General features: G+C 40.1%; 2 protein-coding genes across 10 annotated transcripts in view; one reads left to right on the top strand and one right to left on the bottom strand.

The window, feature by feature from the left end:
• Positions 1–5,681, top strand: part of mark2b (MAP/microtubule affinity-regulating kinase 2b) — a 50,169-nt gene extending 44,488 nt beyond the window's left edge. For 5 of the 9 annotated variants that reach the window (XM_016246837.1, XM_016246781.1, XM_016246806.1 and 2 more), the window contains 2 exons: positions 1,609–1,647; positions 3,408–5,681. In XM_016246837.1, coding sequence (XP_016102323.1) covers positions 1,609–1,647; positions 3,408–3,837 — 469 coding nt within the window. In that variant the 3' untranslated portion in view covers positions 3,838–5,681. The remainder of the gene's footprint in view (positions 1–1,608; positions 1,648–3,407) is intronic. The other 4 variants (XM_016246815.1, XM_016246789.1, XM_016246831.1 and 1 more) reach the window with 2 other exon arrangements.
• Positions 5,682–6,754: 1,073 nt separating this feature from the next.
• The window catches only part of rcor2 (REST corepressor 2), a 9,263-nt gene continuing 3,567 nt past the window's right edge, over positions 6,755–12,450 (bottom strand). Inside the window, exons 5-12 of the mRNA XM_016246764.1 lie at positions 11,827–11,988; positions 11,352–11,476; positions 11,205–11,271; positions 9,933–10,172; positions 9,310–9,387; positions 8,945–9,002; positions 8,013–8,221; positions 6,755–7,874 (exon numbers count right to left, since the gene is read on the bottom strand). Coding sequence (XP_016102250.1) covers positions 7,509–7,874; positions 8,013–8,221; positions 8,945–9,002; positions 9,310–9,387; positions 9,933–10,172; positions 11,205–11,271; positions 11,352–11,476; positions 11,827–11,988 — 1,305 coding nt within the window. The 3' untranslated portion in view covers positions 6,755–7,508. The remainder of the gene's footprint in view (positions 7,875–8,012; positions 8,222–8,944; positions 9,003–9,309; positions 9,388–9,932; positions 10,173–11,204; positions 11,272–11,351; positions 11,477–11,826; positions 11,989–12,450) is intronic.

Here is a 12,450-nt window from a genome sequence, read left to right as displayed (position 1 = left end):
TAAGAGACTTTTGAATGCTAGTGTATGTCGCAATTGTTTTGGCACAGGTCGTTTACACCATGTCTTCCTCATTTTGGCTCATAGAGGAAGTCATCGCTTGAATAACTGAGCAAAAAATTATGATCATCTAAATGTCACTTCTAGAAAGTATGTTGTTATGCTAAAGGCAGGCTGCCATTGTAAAGATAAATGTTAATATCAGGTATTTTTTGAGCTGGAAATGTAAAAGGAAAAAGGTTAAAGGATTAGAAAGACTGATGGATGAAGAATGGTTATCTTGTGCAGAATGTCTTCAGAAGCGTTTCCTCTCTCTTTCTTTCACTTGCTCATTAACAATGACAACAGCTACAGAAGCTGAGACCGGCCAGCTGTCAGGCTTTGTCCTGCTCAAACACCTAAAACCAAACTTTCCCCATCGCACTGCTCTCTCTCTCTATTTATGCGGCATTGTCAGAATCTGTTTTGACTGATGACTCACTCACAGGCACCTGGCGAATGGACGTCACCATCTGTCTGAAGTCACTAACCACTTGGGCCACTGGCACAAAAACATGGAGTTTGAATTAACAAAGACATTTTCTTCCACTGACACGATTATGTTGATAACCTGTGTTCATGTTTTAGGAACTGAAGTGATGCGAGGTGCTTATATCGTTTTAGAGACCAGCAGAGGGCGTAAGCGAGCAGTTTATTAAAGGAACTGTATGTCTTTGCGCCCTCTGGTGGTCAAACCTGAAGCCTGTATTTTGTGATTCATGTCTTTTGGTGACCAACTGTTCTTTGCAGGATTCGTCAAAAGTAATGGCTCATGTTTCTTTCAGTGCTTAAACAGCTCAAATGCTGCTTTGCTCGTTTTTTTAACCATTTGTTATGACGCACTAACAAAGTCCTGAGCTGTTTCTTTCATTGTCTCACTGTCTGTCCACGTGACTGAGTTGGTGTGTTTCTGTCTTCTGTGTGGCGTTTTTTTTAATGTGACTCTTAGCATAAGGGCTCTGACGGTATTGTCAGTTTGCTAAGGGGCTGTTTGTCTGTTTGTGTGTCTGGTGGCGTGTTCGGGATGCTTGTGTGCTCGGCCAGACAGACTATAGGGGCAGGTGACTGTTGGATGCGAGTAGTTACCATGGTGATGGGGCTCTGTAGAATCCTTAAGAGCGTCTTGGACAGACCTGCATCATTCCACCCCACTTCATGTTACTGAAGCAGTCTGTCTGATTCATCTGTTCATTGGCATTACACATGCACAGTTTCCAGTTGCATACAGTAGATCAGCTCAGTAACTGTGTGAGTGTGCATTTTTTTGTAAAAAATAATAATATATCAAAGCAATATCACATAGGGTACTACGCTGTTGTACTGAATGTATAACATCACTGCTGTGATTCTTTTGTGGGCAGGAGGCTCCAGACGATACACTGCATAAATAGCATTGAAATTAGTTTTAAAATAGGAATGAACAAGTGAATCAGTGGAGTGTGGTGGTTCTGGAGGGGTAAATGATTTCATAAGCTCATGTGGTGCTAGACAGTCCTTCCCCTTCCTGATCACTGTACTGAATGAGTTCAACTAGAACTCAGACTAAGACTAAACTCTTGAATTTTTTTCGAGGAGCCCCTATGAGGGAGAGGGTCAAGAGGAGGGGATCAGGTGAGAACAAAACAAGGATTTCTTCATCAGACCTAATCGGTAGATCTTTAGGAGGTGTAATCGGGCAGCAAAGGGGCTTTTAAATGGTTGATAATTGGTTTTTAACAAATATTAGTAGTTACCCAGTGGGATCTAATTGGAGGATTAATTGCAGCATGGATGATTGTGTGTGTGTGTGTGTGGGAGTACCTGGGATGTGTTTTGATTTTTAATTGATTCATAATTTGTGTCTTAAGTTTGTTTACAATGAATACATTTCAGATTACTGCCTGTCTCTCTGTTTCTACATGGCAAACGCATGCACAGTTGAAAGTTTTCTGCTTGGGGACTGCTTATAATAATCAAATCTTTAATTCTGTGAACACATCTGCACTACTTCTCAATTCGGACCTGCACTTTGTCACAGATATTTTGAGCATCACCATGAACAGGAACCAAAAGAAGTACTAGTATTGTATTACGAATGCAATGTTGCCTTCAAGTCATACGGTCATATAGTTATGAGTTTAACATGCATAGGCACCACCATAAAAATATAATTTCAATCCTGATACAATTAAAGAAATAATCATAATTAAGTTTTAATTGTGAATTTTTATAGTACAATTTAGTTTGTAGGCATTTTGGGTACTGCTGATGATGAATAGTGATGACGTTTGCCAGAAAATACTTCTTACGTAAAAGCGCGTACATTTTAATGTACACTACTTTTCAAAGGTTTGGAGTCATTACATTTTGTTTTCATTTTTTTGTTCACCAATGCTGCATTTATTTGATCGAAAATACAGTAATAACAGTAATATTGTGAAATGATTTTTTATTATCAATGTAAAACAGTTGTGCTGCTTAATACTTGTTTCGAATTGAAATAAAAAGGAATGATGAATAGAAAGCAAAAAGTAAATAAAAAATTTAAATAATTTTTGTGACAATGTCAAAGACTTTACTGTCACTTTTGATCAATTTCATGCATTCTTGCTGAATTAAAGTATTTTGAAAGATAGTGTAGATAAAGTATCAGTTGCGCACCTAATGTGCATTTTATTTTTTCATTTTGTTGTAGTAAAAATCTTCCTAAAATATGAAAATGCCATTATTACCAACTAAAGTCACATCATTTTCCACATTTGTCAGAACTTGAAGGCAGCTTGAAGCATTCTTTATTTTGACTAGGATACTTACCCAACTGAACCCAATTCTGCTTTTGTCACTGAGCAACATTAAGTCAAACCAAGTCATATTTAGTCTTCTTATGAGAGGGAGATTTAGAGCTTCTTAAAGGCTCAACGTGAAGCTGAACAGGCTCAGGCCTCCCTCAACTGTCATATTCACTCGAGAGTCAATAAAACGTTCTACTTTAAGCATGTGAGGTGCGACTTCACATCCTTAGCACGGCAGATACAAGAATGCCTAATAAATGAAAGGTGTTCGCTTGAAGCAGAAGCCTTTCACTGTTCCATGTGTTTGCGCCACATCAATTTGCACACAAACGGATGCATGCATGCTTTCCAGTTGTTTATTGCCATATGTCTCTCTCCAACCATGTCCACTGCCTCATCCTTTCTCTCTCTTTCTTCAACACCCTCAATTTCCCTCAACCCTCTTTTTGGTCTCTCAATGATTTCTCACTTTTCTCCCACGCACCTTCCCACATCCTCTTTGTTCTCTCGTTCCTTCCTTTCTGTCCTCGTTCACCCCCTACCGACATTCTCTCAATCTCCCCCACCTCCATCCTTCTCTCTCCATCCCTGTCTCTACAGATCTATGCTCAGCAGCGCAGAGAAGTCGGAGAAGACCAGCGTAGGGCCGGAAGACGACAACAAAGACTCCTCCCCCGGGGGCGGGACTACTCCGGCCGCTCCCGTGTCCTCACTTAGAGACCAGGCGAAGCCTCGCTCACTCCGCTTCACCTGGAGCATGAAGACCACGTCTTCCATGGAGCCCGGTGAGATGATGAAGGAGATTCGGAAGGTTCTCGACGCCAACAGCTGCGAGTACGAGCTGCGCGAGTGCTACATGCTGCTGTGCATGGCTGGTAACCCCGCCCGCGACGACTTCGTCCAATGGGAGATGGAGGTGTGCAAGCTGCCCCGCCTCTCGCTTAACGGCGTGCGCTTCAAGAGGATATCCGGGACGTCTATTTCCTTCAAAAACATCGCCTCCAAAATCGCCAACGAGCTGAAACTGTGAGAGGAGAAAGAGATGAGAAAAGTAGCATATTAAAGAGTCTCTGAACAGGGATGAGTGAGGATCGTATTGCTCAAACACAACCTGCTGGTATGGCTAGGTACACAGAGAGGTATAAGATCAGATTCATACAAACGGAGGGGAAAAGTAGCACACTGGCCCTTCATTGAGGAGTTTTGGAAGAGTAATCTCTGCAGGTTCTTGGTTCATTGTCCTGAACATGTTCAATTCAGAAAGGTGACAAATGAATTTTGAACTCATTTCGTTCTCTTTGTACACTCGCACACAAACACACCTATTGCCTATTGAAAGGGATAGAGCTTAAAACGCCAAACTTGTAAGATGGGTGGCCCTAAATATTCACAGGGTAGAGGTGGGCAGTTTAGGACAGAAGTGAAGTTTGTGCCCCCTTAAGAGAGACACTCTCTCTCTCTCTCTCTCTCTCTCTCTCTCTCTCTGTGTTTATTTCTTCCTCTTCTTCTATCGACAGGGTTACGCTTCACCGTTGTTCAGTAAGAGCCAGAATTTGATCAATACTGAGAGGATTGTAAATTCTGGTTAAGGTGATTTTAATACTTAATCGGCTGGGTTTAGATTTGCTGCACTGGAATGGGTGAATTTCTGTTGCCTTTTTTATTTTCTTATAGAAATTAAATGTTTCATTGTTGTATTTACCAATGATTATGTTTTAATATTATTCCTAGGAAAAACAAATTCTTTTTTTTTTTTTTTGTGGTCTCGTGTTATTGATCGCGCTATGCCTTTGTATAAAGAATGTCTGAAAAAGCACCACATGACTCCCACTGAACCTTTCACACACTCGCCCCGCTTTGTCGCAAAGGATTATGGGGCAGCAAGTACTCTCCTCACACTTAAAACAAAAAAAGTCACTGGAAAAGACATTAAAGGACTCAATCTTTGCAACTAATCATTCCCATGCCATTTTCGTGACTAAAGAACTGATGTCGAGCTCTTCTCTGCATCCAACACCTTTTCATGGTTCTAGCCAAGAACTTTCCACCTCGGTCTCATCTGCGGGTGGCTTTTTGACGTTATGCATTTGGTAGTACACTCTTTATGAAAACGTGTCGTGATTGAATGTGTATGTGTGTGTGAGAGATGATGGAGTGTCATATCTGAATAACCAAAATGCTCGCTTCGTTTCATATTCAATGCAGAGACTATTAATACGTAGCCTTGAGACAACAAGTACCTGCCATGAAGAGTCAAATACTGGCATTCTGTTAATTCCAATATTTTGTTGGCATTATCATTTTCACTATTGAAATCAGTTCGGATGTCATTCTCACACAAGCAGATCAGTAATTCGAGCAGATGGGAACCAACCTGCAGATATGTCTGCGTAAAAGAGAGAGCAAACGGTGTGTTTCCATCCATTTCTGCTGAGCTGTACATGCTTGCATGCATCCTCTAGTTGACATCGGACGCACTGTCACCTCTGTTGTGGTGTAAAGAGGAAGGGGGTTGGGATCAGATCTCCTTAAAAAGTCTGTCACCAGCTTTGGGGGACAACTGTGCACATGTGTGTTTTATACCTTCATAGAAAATAACGATTATCTTTTTTTTTTGTCATGTACTTTGCTGTTCTCACAAATGATCATTTGTTCAAGGTGCTGGGATCCAATTATCTTAAGTATGGTTTATTTTTCTTCAGGGTTGATTGTTTTTATTCACACAAGTTTTTCGTTGCTGTAATTTTATTATTTGTGTCAGACTCTTTGCTGTTGGGTTAGGGGGGTTTGCATAGAAATACACCAAATGTTTTTTTTTTATTTTTGTGCAAAGATGATTATGATCAATGATAGTAATAAAACAATTAAATTCAAGCTGACTGTATTAAAACTAATGCAGTATGTTCTGACATTTAATATACCTATTTGTGGCATATCTGAAGATATGCTTGATTGCTAATCTAAGCTCTTGATATATTTGTTTGTAATTGGCATATAGTAACAATTGGTCCTAACCAAGATTTAACCATTTATACTGTATGAGAAACATATTAAGGTTGATTATTATGAAGAAAACAATGTTTAAAAAAATATAGGCGCAGTACTAAACCCTTAAGAAATTTTAATTTGATCTATCACTTTTTATTTACTTGACCCTTACTTTTGTGATGGGGTCAATTTGACCTACATTTAAACTGCTTTAAAAAGTGTTTGCGTATTGTTAAAGTGTGACTTTTTCCTCATTTGGGGTCATGAATGTGAAGATGTGTTTCGGAAACGAATTTTGTCTACCCTGGTATCAGGCGTCAGCGGGTCACCCCATCTGTTTCCATGTAATTTGCCAAGAATTAACAAATTAAAAAAACAGTAAAGAGTCAGTAAAAAGAAGGGGGTCAATGATAGTAATAAAACAATTAAATTCAAGCTGACTGTATTAAAACTAATGCAGTATGTTCTGACATTTAATATACCTATTTGTGGCATATCTGAAGATATGCTTGATTGCTAATCTAAGCTCTTGATATACTTGTTTGTAATTGGCATATAGTAACAATTGGTCCTAACCAAGATTTAACCATTTATACTGTATGAGAAACATATTAAGGTTGATTATTATGAAGAAAACAATGTTTTAAAAAATATAGGCGCAGTACTAAACCCTTAAGAAATTTAAATTTGATTTATTACTTTTTATTTACTTAACCCTTACTTTTGTGATGGGGTCAATTTGACCTACATTTAAACTGCTTTAAAAAGTGTTTGCGTATTGTTAAAGTGTGACTTTTTCCTCATTTGGGGTCATGAATGTGAAGATGTGTTTCGGAAACGAATTTTGTCTACCCTGGTATCAGGGGTCAGCGGGTCACCCCATCTGTTTCCATGTAATTTGCCAAGAATTAACAAATTAAAAAAACAGTAAAGAGTCAGTAAAAAGAAGGGGACAGAGTTGCAACAAAAAAAATCAAGTATTTTGCATCACTTAGTGCTTAGTCAATATTAACTAGTACTACATAAATTCACTACCTAACAATATCTTAAAGACCTAATTATACAAACAACAAAGCCGCTTCACCCAGTATGACTATCAACAAGGCTCTTCACTGGGAAAGTGAGTATACACAAAGTTTCCTGACACCAGGTGCACTTCAGAACACTCACTAGTGCCTGTAGTCATGCACACTAGATGATATGCAGCCGTTGCCATAGAGATGGTGGAAGGAACTCACATAAGTCCGTTTCGTGGCAGTTTTTAATTCCAGTGTATAAGGTTTTTACCCCACAATTTTGGTTAAACTTCAAACTTCCGCTGAGCATCTATTACAGAAGGTGATTCAATAGCTGTAATTACAGTGGACGCTGTTGTGCTTGAGACTGTTCACGAGGTAAAGCTGTAGAACCTGAGGACAGATGGGTTTGTTTTTTGGCAAGACTGTGGTTTATATGCATGCATATTATGGAGGGTTCTCCTTGGTCCTGTAGTGGAGAAGCGAATCACACTGTATAGTTTAATCCTTCCTGACTTGCTAAATGTGTGTTTTGGTGCATGTCCAGCTTTGCTTCCAGTTCACCTTGGGGTTTTTTCCTATATTTGAGAGGCATTACTACACATTGCCCTTTTACAGCGATGTAAAAACAAATTCTCTGTTAAATGACTATTTGGGTGTCTTAAACCATTATAAAAGGGCAAATACTACATGGCGATCAGTGTGACTGGGGGGATTCCACCTTCAGCCCCACTAGTGAGGGTGGCAGCTGTCCAGCAGAGGCAGAGGAGGAACTTAGAGAGTTCCTCAGTGCCCCCTGGTGGAGCGAGGACACCACTGCGGGTCTGATGAGAGGAGGGGGAGGGTGATTGTGGGGCGTCCTGTTTTGTAGAGGTCGTGTCTGTAGCGGGGGAGGCTGGCGCAGCAGGCTAGGGGGTGCTGAGGGGGGTGCAGGGCGCAGTAAGGGTGGAGGTTGAGTGAGGGGTGGGGAGGACTGGGCAGAGTTGGGGTTCCCAACCACACTAACATCAGAAGAGGGCAGTGGACTGTCAGAATGAGGCGGAGAGACGCCATCCATCTTCACCTGGAAAAGAGAAAATTAATTCCTCTATTGTTGTTAACCGTTCTTTATCTCTAAGATAAATAAGCCCTGCCTGCTGGAACACGTCCTATTCAAAAGCCTTGACAAATTCAAATAGTCTTTTTCCTCATTCTCTCTCACCTCATCATCTGACGACCCGTTCAGCTCCATGTTCACGGTCCTCCCGCTGCCCCCTTGCACCACTTCCTGTTCTGCCTGCCATTCACGGAGCACCTCCTCAAGATTGAAGCGTCTCCGGTAGCTGATGAAGAATGAGCTGACCTGCGCCACCGTCTTGTTGCCAATCACGTCCGCTATGGATGCAAAGTCTTTACCGTATCGTCTGACGGCTGGAGAGAATGTGGATGAAAAACTGCTCAGCAATGCTTAAAATTAAACAAAAATAATCAACCAGAATAATACTCTTATTAATTCAGTATGTAGTATCTTGCTTTGAAACAAGGTACATGATAGGAATTCCCTTTGTATTGCTCGGAATACACATGCATAATGACATTTGGTCAAATCAGCATGAACCTGGAAATTGTGCAAAGATAAATAATTGATCATAAATACTGTAATATTCCATGAACAATAAGAATTCTCCATTTTGATTTCATGCTAAATTTAATCAATCTCCCACTGTCATAAAAGACTAGGTACTCGCTAATTTAGCTTGAAACCATATTTTTAGGACAGATATTAGTTACTAAGATATTATAAGATATTAGTACCATACATTATGTTAACTCATTGGTTAGCTGGATAATTTAGCTTCTATTTTATGATATCAACTTGTGCAAGTAAAGAAGTGATCTTTTTGGTTTCTTTAGTTTTGCGAAGGTCTTCTCTGCTCTCAAACCTGCCCTTACAGAAGCATTCTTTTTTTATACAAGCTTTAACCAGGGATGCATGATGTTACAGCTCTGCCTGATAACCAATGAATAGCTGATATTAAAGTTCTATGCCATTTTGTCTAAACACTGAAAACACTCAAAATTAAAACCATTAGTTTTAAATGCTACATGTATACTCAGGGATCATAGGAAATAAGAGATAATAATCCAGCTCACCTTGAACAGCCAGGAGTTGCTCCTCCGTTGTCCAGCGAGAGTTGATTTTTTGGGTGGGCTGACGGAAATGCAGCACAGGGAGAAACATTATCATGTAGCATAACATTGGCATTTTGCCCAGAATCTACTTACAGGTTTGGCAAGCTTTTAGAGAAAAAAAAAACTTGAACTTTAAAAATATTATGCAATAAGGCCTTATCAGTATCTCAGAAACTAAGCCTGTACATTCAAACTGTCAAAATGCATTAAATGGATTTAATAATGTCTTGCTTTTTTAACTTCTACATGTATGCCAGTTTTTTAATGTAGTGTAAATGATAAATGTTTGTAGTTTGTATAGCAGAGCAATGCGGGTAGAAATGTACCTCTGATGGTCTTAAGCCTTCGATTCCATCACCCAAGTTGTGCTTGAGAACACTATTGGTTTGCTTGACACTTTGGACCTAAAAGCAAAACAGAGGCGCAAAAATGTTCTAAGTGGTGATTGTTGTGTAGTTATATTTCCATTAGTAAATTTTTTTTGTCTCGCCAAAGCTACATTTATCAAAAATACATTAATACTGTCAAATGTTATTACAATTTCAATTGAACTGTTTTCTATTTTAATACGCTCTAAAATGTATTTCTGTAATGGCAAAGCTGATTTTTTTTTTAGTGTCACATGATCCACATGATTAAAATCACTTTATTATGCTGATTTGGTGCTCATGAAACATTTATCATCAATTTTGAAAACAGCTGTGCCGTTTAATATTTTTATAGAAATACATTTTTCTAGGATTATTTGATTTTTTTTATTTGATCAATAGTGTTATTTTTTTAAATAAAAATTTCAATTTGATCAATTCTTGCTGAAAAAAAACTTACTGATTCCAAACTTTTGAACACTTGCGTAGCACACAAACTCCTCCATCGTATATTCACTTGCGAGTCTCTCAGATTTACAAACACTACCAATCCCATTGTGATTTGATGCGTTGCACTTTACCTGTCTCTTCAGTGACACTAACTGTGTGTCCAGCTGTCTGAGATTAACAGCTCCTGAATCAGTGGACACTGAGAGACCAACAATGTCCTCCTGTTCCAGATGCATGCCTTTAGGAGGCCTGCGGCGAGCGCGAAGAGGGTGGTGACGGTACTGCGCACCCTGGTTCTCTTTCCGAGTCAGACCAGACTTGCTTGAACCTTTATCACTTCCTCCTCCATTTCCAGAGCTCTGCTTTGTCATCTGAAAAGCAGCACAAATGCAGTGTAAATGCAGTCACGCACATGCAGTCTATTTTTTAAGGTTAAGATTCGGTCTGAAAAAGCGAGGTGTGCTGTGATTGGCCAGCTATCCAGTGCGTTATGATTGGCCGAATACCTCAAGCGTGTGACGGAAATGTTACACCCCTACCATACTGTGATGCCCTGTCAGGCCGGAGCGACGAGACAAAAACATTAAAACCCATTACAAACCAGGCATTCGTTGCATCCAGTGGGGACATAATTACGGATTATAATGACTTATACTGTCTTTTTACGCGCTGCGTTGCATCACGCCACGTAAACATATAACCATGTCTGCATTTGTGATCTGAGAAATTACAAACAACAAGCGCTACTCCACACTGCCCAAAACTCGCATTTGAATCGTCAGTGGCAAATCCTGTAAATATAAAAACATATTTACAGTCTGTGAGTCAGAAGCGCCAGACTGTCCTTGCAAAGTTGGAATTGCCCCACTTTATATAAACAGTCTTTGTGCACAGACGCTTTGTAGGCTACTCTTCCAGGATCAGGAAACAGTCCTCCATAAAATGCGCTGCACACATCTGAATATCTGTTCTGGAACAGTGTTGTAAATACAACTTAACCACTGATTTCTAGTTGTGTCCTCTTTTGGAAGACCAAATAAAGTAGGCTAGTAATGCTTTCACAACGAAACACACAGCGCCTTCACGACATGGCGGCCGTGGCGGCAGCAACAATACTACAGCGAGAATAAAAGTTACGCCTTCTTTTTTTGCGTGAACATTTGGGCGGCGTTATGCAAATTTTCCAACATCGTGACGTAGACATGTGGGGGCGTGTTAGAACGAGCCGTTTTAGGAGGGCGTGGACGAGTCTTAACTTTTATAAAGAATATCTCTTTGGGTTTGAGACTTTAGTCTTTGCAACTTTAGGAATCTTATCCATGCATCTTAAATCTATGCATCTTAAAACGAATCTTAAAACTCCTTTAAAATGGAGTTTAGTTTGTGTTACACCATAGGCTCACCTCTTTCCTGGCATTGATCTCAAAGTCACTGTCACTGCCTGGATCTCCTACCTCAATCTCATCATTACTGGCAGAAACAAAAATACACACTTTGTAATGATTCATTGTCTTTTCTCTCCGTCTTTCTCTCTTTTGCTCTCCTTTTACCTCTCATCCTTTTCTCTCTTGCTAAGGAGCTTGCGTGCTTGACGGTCCATGACGCTGGTCCGGGTTCTGGTTTTCTTCCAAGAGTAGTAGTATTTCACCAGGCTTGAGATCAGCTTGTCTGGAAGCTGAGAAATAAAAATAACAGATGTTTATGACTAAGCACGTACAGTGAAAAAGAACAAGATGTCCCGTATCAAATTTGTGACTTTGAGCACTTGAACTTCTTTGTACAAATGGTCAGATATTGATGTCCATTGAAGCACATGATGCTTTGAAACATTTTTCAATATTTCCATGTTGGAAATGGATGCCAAGACAACAGTTCATAGTGCTGACAGCGAGACCTCACTGTGACTCTCTACATATATGTGTGATTCTACACTGTGGGCCGTATCTCAAGATGCCTGCTCTTGCAGATGTGAGAGCACCAGATGACTCTTATATAACCCATCTTGCCTCCATCCCACCTGCTCACCATCTGTTGGATGCGATGGAAGCTCTTGCCATGAAAGCTGAAAGCCTGTTCAAACAGAACTTTGTCTTCCACTGTCCACTCATCAGGAAAGGGAGTGAAGTTAGCCAGGTCAGCCAGTGACTTCTCCACATCATGCTTGTGCCACAGAAGCATGCCAAGAGCCTGTTGACAGAAGACAGAAGGACTCCATCAGTGATCTATGCCTCCATCTAGAGGATTTACCTATCATGCCTAATATTTAAAGGGGTGCTATTATGCTCTTTTACAAAGTCTTGATTTTGTTTTGGGGGTGTACTAGAACAGGCTCTCATACTAGGTTGTTCGAAAAACACATTATTTTTCACATGTTTTACATTATTACAACACCTCTCTCCCCAGTCTGGCATGAACGGCTCGAATAGTTCCTGTATCAAATAAAGGACCGCCTTCTGAAATACGAAATGTGCTGTGATTGGTTAGCTAGTCAAGTGTGTGCTGTGATTGGTTAGCTGGGCCAGTGTGTGCTGTGATTGGCAGCACTTGGCACCTGGTCGAGAAATGACATGCCCCTTACCATAGCCGCCTGTGAGCTTCAGTGTAAATATTGCGTCAATATCAAATCAATTTGAGCGCGATTTAAACCCG

The sequence above is a fragment of the Sinocyclocheilus grahami genome, unplaced genomic scaffold, assembly GCF_001515645.1.
Source record: "Sinocyclocheilus grahami isolate Dianchi unplaced genomic scaffold, SAMN03320097.WGS_v1.1 scaffold24.1, whole genome shotgun sequence".
NCBI lineage: Eukaryota > Metazoa > Chordata > Actinopteri > Cypriniformes > Cyprinidae > Sinocyclocheilus > Sinocyclocheilus grahami.
Note: the sequence above shows the minus strand (reverse complement) of the source record. Positions and strands in the feature narration are given on the sequence as shown.